General features: G+C 38.9%; 1 protein-coding gene across 2 annotated transcripts in view; it reads right to left on the bottom strand.

Annotated features, from left to right (window-relative positions):
• KCNH7 (potassium voltage-gated channel subfamily H member 7) overlaps positions 1-25,987 on the bottom strand; it is a 498,464-nt gene that overhangs the window by 173,780 nt on the left and 298,697 nt on the right. For both annotated transcript variants that reach the window (XM_033231287.1, XM_033231288.1), the window contains exon 3: positions 841-996. In XM_033231287.1, coding sequence (XP_033087178.1) covers positions 841-996 — 156 coding nt within the window. The remainder of the gene's footprint in view (positions 1-840; positions 997-25,987) is intronic.

Raw genomic sequence — 25,987 nt, 5'->3', positions numbered from 1 at the left:
TAGAACCTTGGAGTGGTTCAAGCTTTTCTAATTATGTCTCAAAAATTCAGATGCAACAAAGGAAAGAGTTATAAATTTAGACACATTACCAAAAATCACTTTAAATAACAAAAATTATGAAAAAGATAAAAGACACACTATTTTCTAGGTAAGCTATTTGCAGCTAATTTACAAATTGACAAGATAGAGAAAAAACAACCAAAATGTATAAAAGAAATGAACAGTTGACAAAGAAATGTTCTTTGTGCTTAAATATATGAACCTTACTCGTAGAATAAATATAAACTAAACGAATTGAGGTACTAGTTCTCACTTATGATGATGACAATTGTTGAAAAAACTGATTCTGACTCTCTTTGTTGGCAGAGTTTTGGGGAAAATTGCTAATTCATGGCTGCTGGTAGTGTAAAATGGTTTAAAGCACATGGAGGAGAATTTGACAGTACCTGATGATATTATATATATCACCCTTGACCCAGGAACCCCACTTATAGGACCCTGAAGATACATTTGTCCAATAATATACATATGAAAATACATAAGCAGAATTTATTCTGGCATTATTTGTAATAGACAAAGTCTGAAAACAACCTAAATGTCCATCAGGTGTCAGGGGACTGGTTAAATACATTATATTATATCCAAGATAAATGGCTTCCAGAGCAGCCAATAAATTTCTGGAAGGCAAAAGGTAACATGAGCTAATGGTTTACTCATGTAAAATTATTTTACTTCAAATGTAAAGATATTTTGAGAACTGAATTGAAATGAAGACTGTGTTAAAGTGACTACAGTAGCAGAATTATCAAGAGCATTGAGTACACATTGCCTTTTACTTACGGTTTACAGTTTTGACTGGTAATATTGGGTTTACCCTCTCTGTGGTGGCAGCATTTTCATCATCCGTCACATATTCAAAATTAATGATGAACATCATAGCCACACCCTCTTGGTTTTTCACTGGAATTATGTGAGTGTTACAAATAAAAGTGGACCCTAAGGAGATTAAAAATGAATGTTAGTTAAAAATATGCCTTCGTTTTGAACTATCAAGTAACATTAAAATTGAAATATACTCCTAAGGAAATTTGTATCTTAAATGATCCCTGATATTAAAAAATAATTTGATCTTTTTTACTTTGTATTTTATTGCATACCATATTCATTTAAAATATATATGTTTTTCCAGAAAAACATTATAAATAAATTCAGTTACTACATTGTGGAAAAACAGAAATATCAAATTCTATTTGCTTTCACACCCATCCCTATAATAGTTAATTTTTAAAGAGATATATTCCTTAACTTTCTAGAAATAATTCTTCTCATTTTCTTATAAATTTTGATTAAATCTGAATCTCTATAAAATATAGCTGTATAAAAAATGAAAGAAACTCATGTCATCTTGATTTTAACAATAAGCAACTTATGTGCTTTTCTAATTTATTAGACATAAAATAGTAAATTATTGACTCTATCTTATATATGTTACAGTAATTCTTTTCTGTGCAAAATTCACAACGTCCAAATTACAATGGTTTTGTCTGTTTTTTATTCTGTTAGAAAATAAGGGCCGGGCGCGGTGGCTCAAGCCTGTAATCCCAGCACTTTGGGAGGCCGAGACGGGCGGATCAAGAGGTCAGGAGATCGAGACCATCCTGGCTAACACGGTGAAACCCCGTCTCTACTAAAAATAGAAAAAACTAGCCGGGCTAGGTGGCGGTGCCTGTAGTCCCAGCTACTTGGGAGGCTGAGGCAGGAGAATGGCGTGAACCCGGGAGGCGGAGCTTGCAGTGAGCTGAGATCCGGCCACCGCACTCCAGCCCGGGTGACAGAGCGAGACTCCGTCTCAAAAAAAAAAAAGAAAAGAAAAGAAAATAAGAACAAAGTTTTGTCTATATTATTGCGTTAGTAATCTTCTTCATGAGATGATATTCTTCAAGATGATATTCTTCTTCTAAAAGCAAAATTACAGGGCTAGTAAGATACATTTCATTAGAATTATCTGGAAATGAAATAAACGAAGGTATGACTCAGTTTGCAATCAACCACCACCATCCATCTTCCAACAGAAACCCACAGGTCCAAGATACAGAGCACATACTTGAAAAGCAGACTTCTTTTAAATCAGCTGACTGCTGACTGACTCCTTGCAGCTCACTTCTAGAATTCCCTCAAAGCAGTTTCGTCACACTTTTACCCTCTGAATATGCTCTTTAGTCAAGGTAATGGAAATTTCACAGGCTTGAAATTTGTTTCAGTTCCAGCTATTTAAGTTACAAATAAAGTGTTTTTAAAATGCCAAACTTCAGAAAGTGTTCTTAAGCATTTACAAGCTTGTCCAACCCCGTGGCCTGCGGGCTACATGTGAGTCAGGACGGCTTTGAATGTGGTCCAACACAAAGTTGTAAACTTTCTTAAAACACTGAGTTTATTTTATTTATGTATTTTAGCTCATCAGCTATCGTTACCATTAGTGTATTTTATGTATGGCCCAAGACAATTCTTCTTCTTCCAATGTGGCCCAGGGAAACCAAAAGATCGGAACCCCCTGATTTAGGAAATGCATCCATTTTGGCTGCTGTTGTTTTTCACAACTAACTGAGACCACCTTGAATCTTGAGGAGAATGATGGTGCAATGTAGAGACGGGGGCAGGTTGCGAGCAAGATTAGTCTGGCATGAAACATCAGAGGGAAATGTGAGCAAGTGCCAGGACCCCTGGAGGCTGGAGATAGGGGCCGGGCAAACAGCTGAAGGATGTTTTTGGGAACCCTAACATCTGCAAAGGCCAGTAGATGTGAGTATTCCCAAATGGTGACCTATGTAAGCTTTAATAAAGTCAGCATAAGAAAACTCCTTTCTTCTTGTCCTGCATCTTGGCTCCTGCTGCTAGAGCTGAGAACAAAAGCTATTATGGATATTGCTATAATAGATCGAGGACTTCATAGGGAAGGGATTTTGAGGGTAGGCCTGGAGATCTAACAATTATTTGTAAACTTGTTTCTATGGGTAAATATGTTCTAATTTCCAAGGAACTGATCGACAAATATACTTTTAGAAAGACTCTTTGTAAGTTAGGAATGCCTATGTGTTCCTTATAATTCAGATGTGCTAGTCATAATAAAAATGTGGACAGCTTCCCAAATTTGAAATGTGGATAACTTTATTTATAACTAATTTCATATTTTCTATAAATGTGGCAATGGCTTTACAGATGTTGGAAAATATGCCTTAGGAACGGCAAGCTGCACCTTCAGTCTTCAGCTTCTTCAGCTATGTCTCCAATTCTTTTAATAAAATAGTTAGCTAGAGCACTTGTCATGGTTTCCATGGTAACCAACGGGCTGACTTTAGTAAACAGAAAATAAGCAATTTAAGACTGTTCTATTAGAACTAAAAATAGAAGTGCTTCAGGCCAGGCATCACAGTACACACTGGTTAAACAGTCTGAGGAGATGCTAGAAATAGTCATTATGTACTTTCCTAATGAACCAAAATACATATTGATTTTACCATTTAAAATGACATTTCCTGGATCATTTAGAATATCATTGTGAATTCTCACATTTGTTATTTAAGCAGTTTCAAATTTTCCAACACTTGGGGTGTACTGTTGACTATAAAAAACATAAAAAAAGTTTGAGAAATCAGGAAATAAAATATGTGGGGATAGAGATCTAACAGGCTTGTAATAGAGCAATTTTGCTTTTGGTAATAAGGGACAAAATCATGTTTTTCAATACAAGTGTTTGTAAATGTACTGTCTAGTCCTAAAAATCATAAAATTATAGTGCTTTGTATAAAAGTTCAGCTATCTGCATTGGCTCTAAAGCATATTAAATAAATGTAATTAATCTAGGATTTACTGCCCGCTATCATTGTTTCCTGTACATTTCTATTAAGCAATATATTTCCTCTAAAGTCAACTGAGAACTCACATTCACATGCTTTTCTCTTTTAGTTTGGGAATTTAATGTCTCCATCAATCTTTCATAGCCTCCTGGAAGGCAGACAATGAACGGAGATACATGGAATTTAGAGGAAGAGAAGAATAGAATACATCTTATAGAACAAAAATAATTAGCTTGGCTAATTCTGCAAAATCCAACTAAGTTCTGTCAAGATACTACTTTGGTCAGGGGACATTGCCCTAAGAAGTCATCACTCTGTGCTCCTAAATATTTCTTTTGAATGTTGGGAACAAGAGCAATGGAAACCTAATCGAGCAAACATTAGCCAAGCAACAACAACAACAACAAATAATAATAATAATAATAATAATGTGGAAATAAGACTTCTAAACAAAATTAGAAAAATTTCAGACCTTGTTAAATGAATCATATATTCAAATGAAATTAATAGTGTTTGTTAAGAAGCAGATTATTTACAATAATATTGGCCATTATTTATAAAATTATATATGCAATTATACTAATATTGTTAGACTACGGTTCATATCCACATTTTCTCTCCTCCTGAGTGAAAACATTTCCAAAGTGGAAAAGACTGTTTAGGAGGAATAGTACTAATTTTAATAAAATTTTTAGAGTGTGTAATTTTTGACTGCAGCCATAGAGCAAGCAAACTCAAGGTAATCTGAATAATTATGAAAAGTATACTTTATTTTATATGTTGGTGGCATACACCTAGTTGCACTTTACAATAAGATGCTGGGACTCCTCCTTTTGAATTGCTTTAAAGGTATTTTATTGTACTGCATGTGGTTTGTGTTCACAGGGCATCTTATGCCTTTGAGGAACAGTGTAGAAGCCAATGTTACTAGGGCAGTGTGTGGTGGTTGTGGGACAGGGCAAGGTGGGGAGGGTAGGCAAGGTCAAGGGAGAAGCCAGAAGTCACTGGGGAGAAGGCCAAGGAATGGATCTGAAACTTTTCACTATGTTAGACAGGAAGGCATTGGAGAGTTTTATCCAGGAGTTAGCATGATTTGATTTAAAACTTTCCTTCACGTGTGTGTATTGGGGACCGTGCCGGGGGTGGTGGAGAATGAACAGACACAAGAGACAAAGACAAACAGAGAACATGGCGGCCGCGCCTAGAGCCTCCGCCTCACTTTATTTATACTCCATAAATCCCACGTCAGCAAAAATAACACAATGCAAAACAAACTTTCTGCACCCAGATATAATCTTCTGCTTAGTTCCTTGTCTCTAAGTTCTTTCTTATTTTGTCTGCCTTCTTGGCACCTACTAGAGTTCATTAAAAGTTCAACTAGAGATACTGTCCTTGACTACTGGAGTTCATTAAAAGTGCAACTAGCTAGAGATACTGTCCTTGAGCCTTATCTATTCTTAGCATATTATTTTCAATGGCCCCTGCATTTCCCCCTTTTTGTTTTGCCTCAATCCTAGAAAGGTAGCCCATACTTGTTCCTGTGTTTTCCTTTGTTTTTGGATGTGAAGGAGGGAGCATCGGATCACCATGAAAAGTAAACCCAATCTGAGCGCCCAAAGCAAGATACTTCCAGAGATGGTAGAAATCCATGTTTTCGTCTGGGTCCATGGGTTAAGGGCAGCAAAACTTTGACCCAGCTCCTGCAAGGTAGCAGCCCCGGACAATACATGGAATTGTTGTCGAAATGCTTCAGAAATGTTTTGAGTGAGTTCTTGGATGTCCAAACTAATATTTTTATGGCCTATTAATAATCTTTGGATTTCGGTCCAATTCTGAGAAACATTAAAAGGCACAGGTGTTACGCAAAATTGAGTGGAGTTCCAATCACATTGCAATGTTATTCGAGTACTGAGGACAGCGAGCTGATCTCCAAGCCATGTTAAGGCTTGCTCCACGTTGTCCAATCTTTCAGCGAGTTGAGAGTCAATGTTCCGTTGTTGAAGCCACAACCGATGAGATTGCTCATGCCATTGCTGCACAAATTCAGCATTTTGTATGCTTTGATGTAGAGCGAGTCCTGCCATGGCTGCAGTGGAGGCGATGGCGACAAGGCCCATTACCGAGGCGACTATAAGTCCAAGGGCACGACGGGTCTGCTGGAGGGAAGTCCAAATATAAGTTTCAAGAGGTGATGACCCCCACGGTCGCATAAGGTTGACAGGTAGCCAAATTTCCTTATGAGCCCTGAGGATATAAATATCCCCAGTAAAGTTGTGCCACCAGGAATGATTGAGGCAAGACAAAAATGTACACGTATCTGTACAATTAACAATTCCTGTATCATTATCCCATGTTAAATTCCCTGCTAAGGTAAGGCTTTTGGACACAAGCAATAATATATCGGGAGATATTCCGATGTAATTGAATATGAAAGGGGTTATTCGGGTTAGAAAGATTAAGGGACATATTCCCCACAAAAGTACTAATGGCATCACCTGCAGCTAATAACTTCCAAAGATGACTTTGTACTTGTAAAGAGTATCTAAGATGAGGCATAGGTGGCGACAAGCCTCCTTCACACCATACCAAAGTTTCATTACCGTCAGCAGCAATACTTTTATTTACCTGGTGCCATTTCAAAGGTATGTGACTAAATTTTGTTTGAAAATCACCATGCACACTCCAATCAATTACTTGCAGCCCATTATATTCTAATAAAATCCGGGGCTTAGTTCCCCGACAATGTTGCCACTCCAATACCTCAATATTAGGGGAAACCTCTGGAATAGGACAAAAAGGTAAGAAACTAGGAATAGTCTCATTAATATATACAGTATGATTATAATGAAAACTTCTAGTTACAATAATAACAGTATTGGCAGCCACATGGCTATGATTATAGCGAACAGCCCAAGATTCATGCGATTTCCAGAGACAATGAGGACTATTTCCCATGCAAATCGGAAGTCCTTCCACTCCAAATTGGTATGTGCTATTTATTATTCCCATTTCCCGTTCTATGTTGTCCTTGTCCATATAGGGGGATGGCATCCAAGTAGTGTCATTGGTGAAAACCTTAACTTCCGCCTCCCCCCAGGCGACTCCCTGATACAAGAGTGGAAAGGGAATATAAGTCCAATATTCATACAAAGCCTCACTAAGGGAAATAAGTCCCCCACTGAGGCACATCCAACAAAGGAAGAGATGCATGCTGAGTCCAGTTTTCTTTTCAACAGGATTTCAATCGCCTTGTAGGAAACCACTCAGGTCCGCTCCCTGTAAGGACAAGAGCATAGCCCCGTCCCTGTTTTAGAACTTGCCCCTGTGCATACTTACCTTCTTCATTAGGATACCAAACCTTTAAATTGTTGGCGGGGACTATCGCCGAGGGAGGTGAGGAAAGATGAGTTATGGCAGCGGAGTCCTGCAATTGTCTCCATTGATTCAAAAAATTTAAGGTAAACAAAACCTTTAAAATCTGATTTCTGGGGGACTCATTTCCCCCTTTTTGTTTTAGCAGTTGAGTTTTTAAGGTTAAATTTGCACGCTCAATGATGGCTTGACATTGACTGTTGCCCGGGATACCGGTGAGATGTTGAATATTGTATTGCCGTAAGAAAACTTGTAACTTATGAGAAACATAGGCAGGGGCATTATCAGTTTTAAGTATTAGAGGAATGCCCATGATGGCGAAACAAGCTAAGAGATGAGTAATAACAGAATCAGCTTTTTCAGATGGCAAAGGAGTTGCCCATTGAAAATGAGAGAAAGTATCAATGGTATGATGAACATACTTTTTTTTTTTTTTTTTTGAGGCGGAGTCTCGCTCTGTTGCCCGGACTGGAGTGCAGTGGCCGGATCTCAGCTCACTGCAAGCTCCGCCTCTCAGGTTTACGCCATTCTCCTGCCTCAGCCTCCCGAGTAGCTGGGACTACAGGCGCCCGCCACCTCGCCCGGCTAGTTTTTTTGTATTTTTAGTAGAGACGGGGTTTCACTGTGTTAGCCAGGATGGTCTCGATCTCCTGACCTCGTGATCCGCCCGTCTTGGCCTCCCAAAGTGCTGGGATTACAGGCTTGAGCCACCGCGCCCGGCCTGATGAACATACTTTAATCGTCCAAAAGAAGGGTCGTGTGTGACGTCCATATGCCAAATCTGATTAACTTGAGTACCTCGCGGATTAACCCCAGGATGGAAAGATGGAATGCTCAAAGGAGCACAAGAGGAACAAGCTCGAATAAGAGAACAAGCTTGTTTACAAGTTAAATGAAATCGTCGTTGAAGGCCAGAACTATTAGTGTGATGTAGAGCATGTTCTTGTTCTGCAGCCTGTAGGTGGCCAATTAAAAGCGAATCAATCTGAGCATTACCATGAACTAACGGTCCAGGAAGTTGAGAATGAGAACGAAGATGAGTGATGAATAAAGGAGCTCGACGTTGGCTCAAAGTAGAAGACAACAAAGAAAAGAGTTTTTGAAGAGAAGAAGTAGCACAAAGAGGTAGAGTGGCTTGAGAAATATAAGAAGTAACATACACGGCGTATTGAGAATCACTAACAATGTTATAACTGGTGGAAGGGAAATCAAGTAAGACCATGAGAATAGCAAACAGTTCTCCCTGTTGCACCGAGAGATAAGGATAAACTGTAACTTGAGATTGATGAACACTCCAATATCCAGCTTTACCATTGCTACTAGCATCAGTAAAAAAGGTAGGGCCTTGAACAGGAAATAAAGATATTGGTGAGAAAGGCAACACAGAATGCTGTCTAAAAAATGAAAAGATCGGAGACTTAGGATATTGGGTAGAAAATTGTCTGACAAATGAGGCACAAGCAACTTGCCAAGAATCAGAAGTGGCAAGAAGATAAGTAATCTGACTATGAGTGAATTGAGAGATAATGAAGGAAGGATCTCCTCCCCAGAGTTGTCGACAGCGATGCCGTCCTTTGATGATCAATTCAGCTAAACGATCGATATAAGTAGTCAAACGTTTAGATGTTTTGTTGGATAAAAAAATCCATTCTAATGGGCGATTTGTTTGATGAATCATACCTGTAGGAGAATGTAAAGTATGAAATAAACAAAAGGAAAGGGGAACGTCAGGAAGGATATAATGTAGATGATGGGCCTTTTGAAGTTGTTCTTCTAGAAGCTGGAGTTCCTGTAAAGTCAAAGGAGTTAAATGATGTGAGCTGTCCAAGTGACTGTCTCCTTCTAGAATAGAAAAAAGATGTTGTAACTGATACGTTGGTATTCCTAAAACAGGACGCATCCAATTAATATCTCCTAAAAGCTTTTGAAAGTCATTTAATGTTTTTAAATGATCGCGTCGAATTTGAGTCTTTTGGGGTCAAATATTTCGTGCTCCCAAGGTATAACCTAAATATTGAATAGGAAAATCTATTTGAATTTTTTCTGGGGCAATATTAAGTGAGTATAAAGAGAGCTACGTTTGTAAGGATGTAAAAGCATCTTGCTGCTCTTTTTTGGTGGGTGCGGCAAGAAGAATGTCATCCATATAATGATATAAAAGAACAGAAGGATGACATTTTCGAAAAGGATTCAGAGCTCGATGGACAAATTCTTGACACAAGGTAGGGCTGTTTAACATACTTTGAGGTAAAACCTTCCACTGATATCGAGAAAGTGGCTGAGAATTATTAAAAACAGGGACAGAGAAGGCAAAACGCTCACAATCCTTTTGATCCAAAGGAATAGAAAAAAACAATCTTTTAAATCAATAACCATAAGTAACCAATCTTGAGGAATCATAGAAGGGTTAGGAAGGCCAGGTTGTAAGGATCCCATGGGTTGAATACATGCATTAATAGCACGAAGATCTGTCAATAGTCTCCATTTACCATTTTTTTTTCTTAATCACAAAGACAGGGGAATTCCATGGAGAAGTACTAGGTTCTATATGACATAGGGATAATTGTTCCTGAACTAAGTTTTCCAAGGCCTCAAGCTTCTCACGTGTTAAAGGCCACTGTTCAACCCATACAGGAATATTAGTTTTCCATGTCAAGGGAAGGGCTTGAGGCTGCTGAACAGTGGCTACATGTTTAAAGATTTTTCAAGGGGATTGTAGCCCATGTGGAACATCATATTCTTGGCAGAATTAGAGACATGAGGAATAGAAACGAAAGCTCCAAATTGTTGCAATAAATCTTGCCCCCATAAATTTAGGGCAATAGGAACAATATAAAACTGAACTTGGGCCACTTGACCATCCGGCCCTCGGCAATTTAAGGATTGAGAACTTTGATACACCTCAGAGGCGGAACCTAATCCTGTAAGAGAAACAGCAACAGGCTATTTAGGCCACTGCAAAGGCCATTGATCAGAGGCAATAATGGAAACGTCAGCTCCAGTGTTGACCAAGCCCTGAAAAATTTGTCCCTCTACTTCGAGGGGAAACAAGGGTTTTTATTGAGCTACTAAAGTTTCCCAAAAAATATGTTTACCCGTGCTTCCAAAATCTCCGGTTCTTTCTTGCCTCCGTGAAGGAAACTGAAAATAGGGTAGTACAAGGAGTTGTGCAATTCGCTGCCCCTCTTTCAGGGATATAGGTTTATGGGCCTGAGCCATAATTTGAATTTCCCCTTTATAATCAGAATCTATAACACCCAAATGAACTTGTAAACCCTGTAAAATGCTACTACTGCGTCCTATAAGCAATCCAACGGTATGTGGAGGTAATGGCCCAAAAACACAGGTAGCCAATTTAACAACTCCCATTTCTGGGGTGAGTTCAACAGCCTGTAAAATCGCCACACCAGCAGCGGTGCTACCGGAAGTAGCAGAGAAAAGCTGAGCTAATGAAAATTGGGGGTTAACATTGGCTGACTGGCCTGCTGATGCTGGACCCCTGAGCTGACTGGAAATTGCAAATGAAGAGGGCTTGTATTATTGTTGGGGCCCCAAGCTGAAGGGCCCCTCTGCAAGTTTCCCGATCCGGAGGTGAGAGAATTACCGTTTTTGTCCACTTTAGAGTGACATTCATTAGTCCAGTGTCGCCCCTTGCCGCAACGATGACAGGGCTCAGTAGGAAGCTTTCTAAATTCTACTTTGGAGGAGTCACTCCTATTAGATAACTTACGGCACTCCTTTTTAAAATGACTGGTCTTTCCACATTGGAAGCAAACTCCCTTTCTTCCCATGAATGCCTTAGATAAAGCTCCAGCAAACAACTGAGCGTTGTAGGCAGCCCCTCCCACTCCTGCACAGGCTCTAATAAAATCTTCTATTTGTAAGTTTCCAGCAGCCTTTAGAGGATGCAACAACCTGTGACATTCCTGATTAGCATTCTCAAATTTAGTGTGGTTACCAGGATTTGGCCTGCAGCCCCACTACCCACAGTCTTTATTACAGCATCTTGGAGCTGAGCCACAAAGTCAGGATAAGGTTCGTTTGTGCCCTGCAAAATCTTAACGAAAGACAAGGCAGTTTTTCCTGATGGTTCTACTTTACACCAAGCCTTTAAAAAAAGTGCTTTAACTTGTGATAATGCCACGTCCTCAAGTCCAGATTGAGCCGCTACGGTAGCAAACTGACCAGTGCCTGTTAATTGCTCCTCTGTAGGTCCTGGAGGATTTCTAGCGGCATTGCAGCGGGCCTGCTCTTTGGCATCTTCCAGCCACCAACTGCGTAGCTGAAGCCACTGAGAGCGGTCCAAAACAGCCTTCCCCAAAGTCTCCCAATCAAGAGGCAAAAACAAATTCTCAGAGGAGAAAGAATCTAGAAGCCCCATGACAAAAGGAGATTGAGGGCCATAATTAGCAACAGCTGCCTTCATTTCTTTAAGAAATTTAAATTGAAGAACATTATACTGCACATTTATACCCCCTTGAGGAAATTGGTCATTAGGACCAAAAGGTTGCCTAATAATGGGGAACAATTGTAGAGGATCCTCATCCTCTTGAGAATCCAATATCTTAATTACAGCTTTAGCAGTAGAAGCGGGAACAGCAAAAACCGTGCCTGAACAAGGCAGCGTTTCCACCGGCGGTGGTGGTGGTGGAAAACTATCCTCTTCCTCCGCCTTAGGTACTGATGGGGGTGGATGAACCACGGGAAAAGTAAAAACAGGAGTGGGTGGAGGAGAAGGTTGAGGGGGAGATAACTGCAATTGTAAAATTTGTTGTAACAATTGAACAACTGGCTGAAGCTCCTTTTGAATTTCTGATTCCTTTTCATGAGACACATTATCACACAAAGGACCTTCTCCTTCAGTTACAGAATTATCTAAAGGAGGGGAAATGGCTATCAGAGACTTCAAAGACTCCTCATCCCCGCCTTCCCCCTTTTCAGAGTCTGTCTCTAAGAGCTCCAAAGCCTGAGTAATAGAGGCACAAAGGGCCCACAAAGGTGCTGACATTACATCGCCGCGCTTGATGAAGGGTCTTAGCAACCTGTTGCTACTCTCGCTTATTTAATTGTACTTCAGTTTGATATTGAAACCAAGAGCAATGTTGTTCCACATGAGCAAACAATTTCCGCAAAGTTCTCTCTTTTGCATCAACCCCAATCGAAAGTAAAAGCCCTTGTAATAATCTTAAATATTCTGAGGCCAAGGAACTGGAATTCTCCATAATGAAAGCTTAAGAAGGTTCCCCTTAACAATTCCTGGGTTTTACTCGCTCCTAGGGGGGTCCCCTTCTTGTTCCCCACTACTCACCCTGTGCACCCTGCTCGCTGCGCCACTTATTGGGGCCCGTGCTGGGGGTGGTGGAGAATGAACAGACACAAGAGACAAAGACAAACAGAGAACATGGCGGCCGCGCCTAGAGCCTCCGCCTCACTTTATTTATACTCCATAAATCCCACATCAGCAAAAATAACACAATGCAAAACAAACTTTCTGTACCCAGATATAACCTTCCGCTTAGTTCCTTGTCTCTAAGTTCTTTCTGATTTTGTCTGCCTTCTTGGCGCCTACTAGAGTTCATTAAAAGTTCAACTAGAGATACTGTCCTTGACTACTGGAGTTCATTGAAAGTGCAACTAGCTAGAGATACTGTCCTTGAGCCTTATCTATTCTTAGCATATTATTTTCAATGGCCCCTGCATGTGTGTGTGATGAACAGCTTACAGAGGAGGCCAGGATGGAAGCAGGGAGGCCATTTGAGAAAATACTGCAATAGCCTTGGCAAGCCATGATGGTGGTTTGGTCCAGGGTGTTGTTGTTGCAGGTGGTAATGAGGGGTCTGTCTGTTGGGGATGTTTTGAGGTAGAGCTTATAGGATTTGCTGATATATTGGATGGGATATAAGATAATGATAGGGGTCCAAGGTGACAACAAATTTGGTAGTTGAAGAAGTAGCAGAACCATTTATTAAGATGGGGAAGACTGTGGAAGAAGGTGATTTTTGGGATTATGTAAATCCATATGTTTTCAGCATGTTGACTTTGCAATTGTTTATTAGATATCTAAGTGGAGATGTTGAGAAGGTAGTTGGATCCAGGAGACTGAAGTTAAGTTCAGAGATTGGACCAAGCTAGGAATACAAATTTGGGAATCATTAGAGAATGGATTATATATAAGGACTGGATAAGGTCATGTAGAGAATCAGTATAGTTGAAAAACTATGTGACCTGGGTCTGGAGGCACAGTAGAATCAAACAAGGGAAGAAAAAGAACAGCAGAGATTGGGTAGGAGCAGACGGTGAGGTGGAAAGATAGTCAAGATTGTGGTGCATTCAATAGCAAAGACATGGAATCAGCCTAAATGCCCATCAATGATAGACTGGATCAAGAAAATGTGGTGCAGATACGCCATGGAATATTATGCAGCCATAAAAAGGAATGAGATCAGGTCTTTTTCAGGTACATGAATAGAGTTGGAAATGCAGTAGAGTAAAGAAATGCAGAAACAGAAAACCAAACACTTCGTGTTCTCATATATAAATGGGAGCTGAATGATGAGAACACACAGATACATGCGGGGGAACAACACATACTGAGGCCTGTAAGAGGCGGGGAATCAGGGAGAGGGAACATCAGGCAGAATAGCCAATGAATGCCGGGCTTAATACCTAGGGGATAGGATAATCTGTGTAGCAAACCACCATGGCACACATTTACCTATGTAACAAACCTGCACATTCTGCACATGTACTCCTGAACTTAAAATAAAAATTGAAGAAAAAAAAAAGGCTGTGGTGTATTGCAGGCTAAGAGAAGAGGTATTTCAAAAGGAGGGCTTGAGTAATAGGAGGTCATGTCTTGATGGTCTTCTATGTTCTTGAAATTCAGTCTTTTGGCATTGGGAATATAGCAAATTGTTTTAAGCATGAAAGTGTGTTCAGAAGTATTTTGGTGTCCAGAGCACATAGACATGGACTGTGTATTAGTGATGTCTTAAAGAAGAGAAAAAAGTTTAAAAGATATAGGGTCTATTTATTTGACTGAAGAGACAAAAGCACATTTAGAAAGAATATTCTATAACTCTTACGCAAAATCATATCGCCAAAAATAAATGGGATAGACGGTCTGAATGGCCATGTATAGTCTGTTTAGCCTGATGGATTGGGTCCCACTTACATGTGGGAGGCTTATGGCCTTCAGTAGAACACTTGCCCATTTCTCTCATTTTACCAGTCACCTGGTTAAGACTAAAGAAGCCTACTGAAAACAAAAAGGAGGAAGTTATGTGAACAAATAAAATCATTTATATAGAAGCATTATAAACAAAAAACTGAGCTGGCAAAAGGTTGGCAGTGTATCTGATAATACATTAGGTCTAAAGTAACATCCTTAACATAATCTCACACACACCCACACACACACACAAATACAATCACCAACATGATTAAGTTACAATAGTGAATGTATTTAGATTGTTAGATTGTTGATATAGCTGATGGAGTAATATGGGACTAGGATGATCCCTTCAGAATTTCCAAGAGAGATTATATATATTTACCTGTCGTTTAAAAATGAAGAACTAATTTAATTAACACAAACCTGGTTGTCATATTCATGTTCTGCTGTGTGGCAATATTGACAATGACTGAGATGCCAACAGTGTGAATAATTTATTTTCAATTACTTCTTATTTAAAACAATTTTAAACATTCAGAGAAGGGGAAGGCAGTGATATTGAGTAGTAAATTTCTTGGATGTGCAGCTCTGTGTAGCCCCTAGAATTGGACAGGCTTGGCTCTACTATTATTTAGTGAATGATTTTGGACAAATTACTTAGTCCTTCCAAGACTCAGATTCCTCATCTATAAAATAAGGAAGGGAGGACAGAGAGTGTCCTATTTAATACTGTGGGGAAGGTGAAATCAGATAATACATGTAAAGTAGTTAGCAAGGAGCCTGGCATATAAGATGTTAGCAATAAGTTAATAATACTGTTAGTATTATCAACTTGAATGAGAAAAATCAATTTCTCAATTTGAAAGAGTGAGTAAACTTCTTCCAAATATTCAATGATGCAGTTGAGTCATTCAGCCCTTTAGGTGCTTGAGATGAAATCATCAGATTAATTCTCTTGTCCAGATGATAAGGTATATCAAATAGATTTTTGAATGGGAGTGAAGACTTTTATCTTGTAATATCTAAAATATGCCTCCTTTTCACCTTTGCAGTGATGAGGACTTTGGTTTATTTATTGTATTTCTTTTATCCCCGTGGATTGTCCCACTGCCTTTAAAAAGTACAGTGTACACCAAGTAACGTTTATGACAGAATTTAGCTTCTTTCAGCAAGCTCCATAGTCCATGGAATTTGGTATGCAGTAGAAATGTGTGAAACAATCTTTATTTCTGGACTGGCCTAGGTACCAGGATTAGCATTTGAAAGCACATTTCAGGAAAAAAAAGGTAATGCCAACAGCTAACATTTATTGTGTGCCAGCCACTGTTATGAGGGCTATACATGCTTTAATATTATTTATATCCTCACAAAAATGGCAATAGTACCATTATCATCCCCATTATGCAATGGTAAAGTGAGCCATGCATGTTGTCCCTTCATCTTGGGGCACTGTGTGCCCTTTCTGTTTTGGGACAGAATGCTTGGGTTCCAATTCCTTCATTAAGCCAAGACTCTGAATTCCATGACTTTTAAATAAGGTGTATTCTAAGAGATTTTTTTATGTTTCATAAGCAATGACTTGATAATTAGAACTCTTCCCACTTCTTTCTCGTAGTCTTGTCCATTTTTGCCCCACTGTACTCCTAACTTAGGCGTAATTCCCTTCTCCTGCCAACTGAGAGGCAGCAAGACACCATCTATTTGCCCAGCTTTTCTCCAGCCCGATATTTCATTTTAATCTATTCAGTCATACATTGGCTCATGATCGCTTTCCTTCTACCCTCCCTTTCATCGGCTTAAGGCTTTTTAAGAATAAAAGAATTAAAGTATTTAAGAATACTTTGCTCCCTGGATCTCTACATATTATTATTACTACAATTATTAACAACCATGTAATTAAATCATGGCTACTGTTTTCTGAATGTCTTCCATGTGCCACATGTTTCTCAGGAGAAAACCTTATCTCAGAGAATTTTCTCAACTAAGTAGCAGAAACAAGGTTTGAACTCAGACCTATCCTGCGTTCATTCTTTCCCTTGCATCAGTGTTACCCAAAGAGTGAGCTGTTAACAGATGTTACTGGAAAGGGCTTGCTGTCATTAATCCAATTTAGGAAATGTCCTTCTCTAGGAGATGCTCAGCTCACATTAGTGTAATAGAGGTTTTGAGGAATTCTGCAAAAACAAGTAAATATACTTTGTCCAATGCAGCATTTTCTAAGTTTATTTGACTCTGAAGTCCTATTTGAGAGAAGTCTGTGATAACATCTAGCTCCTTGGAATGTCATTGGGAAACACTGAGTTGCATCCTGCTCCTTCCCTATTTCAAAGACACCCTTCTGAGAGGGAGGAAAGTAAATATCATAGGTCACCCAGGTCACCCAAGGAGAGGGAGTAACTACAGGGAACAAAGTGCTGGGCCACGAGAGGAAAGGGAATGGCAAAGACCACTGTAACCGACTGGATACATTTGCTTGATATTGGCTCTGGTCTGAGATCTCAGGAATCTAGTTAAAATAGTATTGTCATATTTGATTATATATCTTGAAGCAATGATTTCCTCATAAGCTTGTTCTAAGTTAAAAGATTATTGCTAAATAAAATATGATAGAGTTTTTCACATCTCAGGACCAATTCATACTGCTTGACAGAGATCAGGTTTTATAACATGAAAGACCTAATTCAATACTCTATTAATATTCTGCACAAGAAATTTTATGAGATAACTCTGACATAGCCAAGGAAATATTCTTGACTGTATTTCCTCAGGAGTTGTTCCCCTTCCTTTTCAAAATATGGATATATGTGAATTTCTAATTAATTGTTGACTATCACCCATCTCATTGACACATTCTCTCTTAACATTAATGCTCAGGTGTTAGGGTCTTTTCATACTTATAAATTTGATTGTTGAGAAAAGAAAGTTCAGCTCTGTTTCATATTTGTTAAACAGTGGATAAATTATTTGATGATTTAAATCAGGAAGAACTCTCACACATTTTTGATGCATAAATCAGAGGCAATCTCTTAAGATGCCCTATGGTGCTTACCCACTTCTCAGCTCTGGTTACTATTTAATTTTGGAACTTTGTGGATTGAATTAGTGTATTGGGAAATACAAGTGTTAAAATAAGCTGAAGCTGATTTACAGTGCTGCACTCAATCTCCAGGCAAACCAAGTCTACATTTATAATCAGGAAGTTTGGGTACGTTTGTGACAATTTTTAATTCTTTTTGTTTTTTCATGCCCAAGCAAATATTTAATCATTTGGTCCAATTTTTTTTTCCCCAGACATATTTATGTTATTAAACCTCAAATGCATTTAGAGCAGGCCCACCCCACTAAACTGCATTTGTTCGGTCAAATTGTTTTAACACAACACTGAACTGACTAAGCTTACTCAGAATATGAGCAAATCTGCATGCTGCCATAGTAAGTGCACACGATTGTGAAGCTCAAGCCACAGTGAGAATCCTGGGGACAGCCACTCACTGTGTGGATGTCATTTCTAACTGAGGCTGGTTAGCTCAGGATGCACAACATGCTGTGTTGTGCACACCAGCACAACATGCCTGGTGTGCTCAGGATGTCCGCATGACTGTCGAAAGGAACCATACACTGTGCTCTATGTTTATAGCTTTGGAGCAGGGAGTTACAAATAATGTGAGCCAATTTCATAGCTTAGAATGAGTAAAATATATTGTAGATTAACAAAATTTAACAAGAATGGGTTAGGTACCTATTGTGTACGAGGTACTGTACCAGAAATTGTAGGAGTTACAAACATGACTAAAAACAGGAATCTTCTATTTTTTTTAAAAAAGAGGCCACTCATGGGGATGTGATGGAGTGTCTGAAGAGAGCACAAGTAATGCCTCTCAGGGATATAAAAGGTTTTGTGAGGGAAGCTGTGTTAGTCCATTCTCACCCTGCTATAAAGATAATATCTGAGACAGGGTAATTTATAAACAAAGGAGGTCTCATTGACTCGCAGTTCTGCATGGTTGGGGAGGCCTCAGGAAACTTACAATCTTGGTGGAAGGGGAAGCAGGCACGTCTTATGTGGCAGCAGTTGAGAAAGTGTGTGTGTCAGTGCAGGAAAACTACCATTTATAAAACCATCAGATCTTGTGAGAATTCACTTACTCTCATGAGACCAGCATGGGAAGCATGGGGGAAACCATCCACATAATCCAATCTCTTCCCACCAGGTCTCTCACTGGGGATTACAATTCAAAGCCTAACCATATCAGTATCATAGTTTAAAGCTGGGTCTGATATGATTGTGATAGGTAGAAATTAGGAGGAGAGGCATCTCAGGCTGAAGGAGAGCTTGAGCAATGTGGAAACACAGTGACTCCAGGGCAATGTGAGTCGTGTGTGGCCCTTTTTCAAGACAACGAATTTTATTGCTCCCATGCCCAGTACATCTGATTTTGATAATAGCTAACTTTTATTAAACAATTGCTCTATGCCAGTTATTATGCTGTGTTCTTTACATTCTTTGTCTTATGTAATCCTCAAAAGAACCCTAAGGAAGTACATCCACTAAATATCCCCATTTTATAGAAGTGGAACTTGAGACATGAAAAAAATAAGTAACTTCCCCCAAGTCACATAGCTAGTCTGTAGGAGACTCAGGATTCTGACCTAGATGGTCTAATGCATGCCAAGGTCTTTGTATAACAGAGGGAAGCCTTCATTTATACCTATTAATAGGTGATGTGAGTGACCTAAGTCACACAAAGCTCTATATTGTCCCAGGGTTCAACTTCTGCACATATCTTCAGGATTCTCTACTGCAGCCAACACAGGAAAAGGCATGTTTTAAAACAACAAACAAATTATTAAAGGTGGCTCAGACCTCTTGTAGGAGTCCACTGCAATAGATACAGAGATCTTAGTGGGGTACAGTTTAGGCTCTTTAGGTATGTCAGGCACAAGAGTGATGATATAGAAACAGAAAAAGGTGAAAGTAAAGGTATGTTTTTCCCTAGGTATTTTAGCCCTCTCCTCACAAAAGTTCATATTCTGTTGGACTATTTTAACTTGGGATTTTTATTTTTTTTTGTGCCTATACTATTTTTACAGAAGAATAAATGGGTAGAAACAATACTCTGGAAAATTAGTGAGAATAGGGCTTTTTCTTCCAGTTGGCAATGTCATGTTTAGCATTGTCCAGCTTCAGTGGGGAGCACCTTCTCCCAGGCTTGGACACCAGGCCTTGCAGCATATAGCTGCTACAGATCCCTGCTCCCTAAGGCTGCCAGAGGCAGGAACCTGCAGCAGATACTTGACGGCAGAGATTGCTTTGCAGTTGCTTCTCTGGCCCCAGATGTGTTCTTCCAAAGATGGTTACAGAAGAGAGAGATGTTTCATTTCAAATTTCCCCAGGCTACATTTACTGTTGCTTTTGTGTCTTACTCATATTAGGCTTCAGGACCTAGCTTAGTACCTTTTCAAGGTAACAGGGTAATGACTGCTATTGTCCGGTTCTACCCTGAGACCACAGAGAAGGATGAAGGATGAGGATGATGTAATTTGTTCACCCAGCAGCATACATTTATCTGAGTGATAGGTTGTTCCCTGTGTCCATGAGAGGCTGTGTAACGTAGAGGTTAAGCTTAAAGCCTGCTTTAATTGCCAGGAGTTAATTCCTGGGTCTGCCACTTCCCATTGTTTCATTTTGGAATAAGTTACTTAACTGCTCTGACACCTTAATTTCCCTATGTGTAAAATGGACATGATAGTGTTACCCACAATAACCCACAGTTACTGTGATAATTAAATAAGCCAGTATCTGTAAAAAGCTTAAAACATTGCCTTGTATATTGAAAAAGTATGAGTTATCATGATCATAAAGAAAATATCAGAGTAAGTTTGAGTTCTGTAGCCAATAAGTTATTTACTGAAAGATAGGGCCCAATATTGATTAACTGGGGAGTGGGGAAAATGCGTTTGTGGTATAAACATTTCCCTTGTGAACATCTGACTGTCTACCCTATCCTGCTTATTTCTGGTCCTATTAGCCTGTAGCTACAGTTGACCTCCCAACACCTTGCCTCTAGAACTGAACTTTTACCAAGTCTTACCCCTTATGAAAATTTACCAGTCCATACATTTATCCAAGAGTCTTGCTTAAGCACTTCCTGACTTCAGAGATGCATGAGGCTTAATTTTAAGATAAGAGAATAAATCTCAGCTCCAGCTTTGGAATTTTTTTTACAGACAATCTCTATGCTCCTCTGGCTTTACCCATAACTAGAAATGTGTTGGATAGAAAAGCTGGGGTTAATTCCATCAGCTGAAGGTTAAGCCATTAGCTTCTCTAAACAGGAACTTTCATCAAAACACCAAAGGTTCCTTCTTTTTGCCTGATGACTTTGAAGCTGATCATTGAATGTGTCAACATGTTACCTCTCTTAGGTAAGTTAAGTCCACTTAATAAGCACTTTCTGAGATAAAGTCCTATATCAGAAAATTTTCTCTGAAGATGGAAATTTCAGTCACTATGGTAAGCCACTGGGAGAGATGTTTTGATGTCAGTGGAGACTTTTTATAATCCCTCAAATAGTATAGAAGAACTGAAAAAAATAGAATGAACACACTGGTAAGATTATAACAGACAGTATAAAACCATTAACAAAGCTGGCCTATCATGTATTATATTTGAAAAGAAAGAGATCAAAACTTAATAAGATAAGAATTAATTTCCTAGATTCATTTTCCTTACTGTTGTTATAAATTGCTAAAGATTAATAAAGCAGATAATACTATAGTATCAATGCTTATAAGAACAAGGGAGGAAATAATATTTGGTTATCTTGTAACATCACTAGGAAAACATAGTAAGAAGGCCATGTACCCACATTTCAGTTGACAGGAAGAGATTGATTTTGTTTCACTGATAATGTTTTAGATGCTGCTGCTTCTCAGAATTGCACCTAAGAAACAACAAATATTCAGAGTCTCTGCGTGGAGTATATGGAAGGCTTCCCAGAGAGGTGAAATCAAGTTGCATCTTAATGGGGAATGTATAGATATTTTCAAACTAATTTCAGAGGCCATAGTGGTGTGGAATTCTTGGCAAAATATAGAGACATCAAATGATATTTTGGAGCCTAACTTAAGGAAAAATAATTGAACCAACACAAATATTTGGGATATGCAACTCCTAAGCCACAACCTCTTCAGGAAAGAATTGCGATGGTGGTATAAATGGTAACATATTTCTGCTGCATTTCCTCAGTTTGCCCTTCTATGTTCACTGTCTATCCTTCTCTTCCTGCTTAGAATAGAGAGAAGGTGCTGCACGGATTTCCTTATTTTCCTGGCTTCCTGTTGGGTTTCAAGCAGTGTGGATTTCCAGCAAAAAACTGGAGAAGAAGGAGAGCCATGTTGGAGTATTTATTCCCCAGATTCAAATCTTATGGGGTTGCAGTGGTTGGTTTCATCTTTCACTGAAGTGTGTAGATACTGTCAACTCTCAGCATATAGCTGTCTCAGGGTTCCAGCATAGTCATTCATTTCTGCTGCTTGCCCCTGGTGGTTCTACACTGTTAGTAGCCCTGGGCCACGGCACCATTCATTTAAGTGTTTCTCTTAAACACCATCTGAGTTCTTGTGAATAGTTCTGTCATTACCTCTCCTCAAATGAGCAAATTTGAGTGTTTCAAAATGTTTGAATCCTGAGTCATACAGGATAAAATTATTTGCCAGACAAAGAAAGTAAATGGAATTTTGGTAAGCAGGCATTCCGTATTTAAAGAATAAAAATGTGGCAAAATATGATGATAATGAGAATCAGCTGATAATGGTAGACAAAGCAAAAATAACCTACAAAATTAGGCTAGATAATAATAATAATAAGGCACTACATTTATCTCTATATAGATTGGCAGAAATTTTAATCAGGACAAAAATGTTGGTGTCAGATATTTGGAGAAGATAAATGACTTTCCAAGATTAAATTCCCTTAGAACTTCAAGCGGGATAAAATATAATAGATTTAGTTCTGTGTGGGATTTAGTTCTGTGTGGTGGTCAAAAGAATGACAAATTATTATTAAGGGTAATCTGCCAAGATCAAATTCAACATTTTAGTGAAAGTGAGGGCAACTAAAAGATGTTCATCAGAAGGAAAGTTCTTAATGACAGAAAGTAAAACAAAGCAACAGCAAAAACTGACAGAGGGGCTTAAAGCATTTTTAAAGCCGGGCACAGTGGCTCAAGCCTGTAATCCCAGCACTTTGGGAGGCCCAGACGGGTGGATTACGAGGTCAGGAGACCGAGATCATCCTGGCTAACCTGGTGAAACCCCATCTCTACTAAAAAATACAAAAAACTAGCCAGGCAAGGTGGTGGGCGCCTGTAGACCCAGCTACTTGGGAGGCTGAGGCAGGAGAATGGCGTAAACCCGGGAGGCAGAGCTTGCAGTGAGCTGAGATCGGGCCAGGGCACTCCAGCCTGGGCGAAAGAGCAAGACTCTGTCTCAAAAAAAAAAAAAAAAAGATTTTTTTAAAACATTACTCAATATTCCAGGGGAACCCTCAAAGTCATTTAAAAGCACCACAATGTGTTTACAAGAAAATAACTTGCCCACAAATCTTGCACAATCAAGTGACAAAACTATATTCATGAATGAAAAAAACAAGCAGTAATTTACGGCTTTTGCTTTTTTTCAAAATGAAGAAATTGTGAAAGAGAATTGGAAAACCTAGCAAGAGTTTAAGTTCAGTTGTAAAGTAAAAACAAAGCCCAGAATAATTTGAGGGGCACTTGAATTTCTAAGCCATTAATTAAAATTAGAAATTATTCAAATATAAAAAAAAAACTAGAGAAGGTGAACTAGGGAACAAATTTGATCACATTACTGAGAATATACTAAGGGAAAAAGAGGAAATTCAGCTAAAAATTATTCTACTAGATATGGGTGAGTTTTAGAACCAAGCTATATAAGCAGAATGTATTGCATGTATTGGACAAAAACATTATAAATAAATCACCTGCCATAATCAATAGTTAAAGTACTCAAGGTATAGTGTGGGTGCCCCAAGTATGTAACATATTATTTTAATGATCAATTTGTGGGTCCATGTGAGTCCCATAATAAGCATTTAAGAGAGAAAAGATTATAATAGCACTTCAATTCCAGGCAAGCTGTTGGCATTGGTGATAAATTGTGAGGGTTCTAAAGCCCACTGAGAGTAACGTATTGGTGGAAAGGTAACATTTTTCTGTAACGCAAAATCTGATCTGACAGATCTATTGAAGATTTTTTTTTTTTTTTGCATTTAAATACAAACCAAGCAGAACCAAAATGGAAAGAAAATAGAAATAAAACAAAGGACAGAAATTGTTAGTTGACCACTCTGGTCCTACCATTGTGGTAAGAATGTTAATACACTCATTAGACAATGATGATGTTCTAGGGAGTAGCAATCATTGTCCCAATTTTACAGTGGAAATGGACTAAGAAGGCTCCATAACTACCTTGCTTACTGGCTCTGGTCTAATAGCTGGTAACTGAAATTCTGACAGTTGCGCAGATATATCTGGTTCTTAGTACTCTGTTTATTTTACCAGTTTTTTAGACTTTTTGAAAAATTTTAATAGATATTTATCAGAAGTTTTAGAAGGCTTTATACATTGAATGACAGTTCAATCGGATAGTTTTACAAAGATAAGGAGCCAAATGAAATATAAGAACAAAAAAAGATAGGAAAATCAGGCATTTCTCTGGCTAGCAATCACTAACAGTATTTGCCAGGCAAAAGTCTAAGATGGTCCTCAAGATTTCATTCCTCTGTCATACAGATTCTGAATAATTCCAGTGGCTGGGAAAATGAAAGACTCAGACTCCCACAAGTAGTTTATGTTATATGGCACAGTTTACTTTAAGAAAGGGAGAGTATCCAGGTGTGCTTACTAGAATCACAGGAGACTTTTAAAAGCAGATATTTTTCTCTTGCTGGTCACAGAAGAGGAAGTCAAAGGTGTTCTTGCTAGCCTGGAAGAAAGCAAACATTCACCTTTGAGCAGCTGATGAGAAGGAAAGCCCCTGGGCACTGAAAGTAGTGATGAATAAACAGCCAGGAGGAAAGTGGGAACACAGTCTTATGACCATGGAAAACGGATTCTGCCATTAACCAGTGTGTTTGGAAGAGGACCTGAGTCCAGATGAGAACCACAGCTACAGAGTCACAACTTGATTTCAGCCTTGTAATACCCTGAGCGAAAAACCCAGCCACATCCAGCCCAGACTTCTGACCTACAGAACTATGATTGATAAATGGTGTTGTTTAAAACTGCTAATTTATGGTATTTTATCATTCAGCAATAGGAGAGTAACACATAGCAAAAGCTACTTCTGGAATTTTTCTTATCTGACATTTTACAAAAGTCCAGGCAACTGAATGGTAAAATGATAGGAAGTTTGTGCATATAGTGAAAGTTTGATCTGTGGGAAGTACAGTGCGTGGAAATGGAGTTATGCTGACTGTATGAACTGGTAGATGTTTCAGTGGGGGCAGTTAAGCAAGGCATTCAAGGAAGAAAATGTAGCTGACATTGAAGATGTGGTCTCAATCAGCAGTTATGATTCACTAAAGAGCCACAGGGGGCACTTTCATCATTCACTGTAGACATTAGCATAACATGCTACTGTTCGGAAGACTAAAACAAATGTCATCCCAGCACTTTCGAAGGCCGAGGTGGGCGGATCACGAGGTCAGGAGATCGAGACCATCCTGGCTAACATGGTGAAACCCCGTCTCTATTAAAAAATACAAAAAAAAAAAAAAAATTAACTGGGCATGGTGGCGGGTGCCTGTAGTCCCAGCTACTCGGGAGGCTGAGGCAGGAGAATGGCATGAACCCAGGAGGCAGAGCTTGCAGTGAGCCGAGATTGTGCCACTGCACTCCAGCCTGGGTGACAGAGCTAGACTCCATCTCAAAAAAAAAGAAAATAAAAAAATGTCTAAGCATTGTCAGGAAAGGTGTTGAAAACTAACTAGAAACAAAAGGTTTGCAGAAAATATGAATATTGTTAATTGTCTCAAAAGATAATGTAAATGGTTATCCTTAACCAGACATCAGGAAATACATAAGTGATAGACAGGGTCCCCACATGAGCAACTAAAATAATCAATAGGTCAAACATTCTTAGGTAGTACATTTCACAAATATGTCCTTTATTTAAAGAATTGAATATTGAGTTATAAACAATAAAATGACTAAATAGAAGGTCTATTGGCAACAATCCTAGAATCTGGTTATTTGAGAAATGTTTCTTCTTTCAGTTTTCTGACATTTCCTCCCATGCCTGGATCAATTCAGTTGCTCATGCAACAGTAGCATGTTAAGCTAATGTTTACAGGGAACAATGAAAATGACCCCTGTGGTTCTTTAATGAATCATACCTGCTAGTTGAAACCCATTCATCATCTCACAAATACCATCTGCCCATTCCTCTGGCAAGAAAGTGTGAATTACTCGGTTGGTAAAATTAAGGCAACATATTGGGCATGCTTGACTCATCTCCTTTACACTTCTTAAGAGTAAGCCTGACCAAAGAGAACACCTTTTCT

The sequence above is a fragment of the Trachypithecus francoisi genome, unplaced genomic scaffold, assembly GCF_009764315.1.
Source record: "Trachypithecus francoisi isolate TF-2019V2 unplaced genomic scaffold, Tfra_2.0 Lachesis_group13, whole genome shotgun sequence".
Taxonomy (NCBI): Eukaryota; Metazoa; Chordata; class Mammalia; order Primates; family Cercopithecidae; genus Trachypithecus; species Trachypithecus francoisi.
This window is presented reverse-complemented; position numbering and strand designations above follow the sequence as displayed.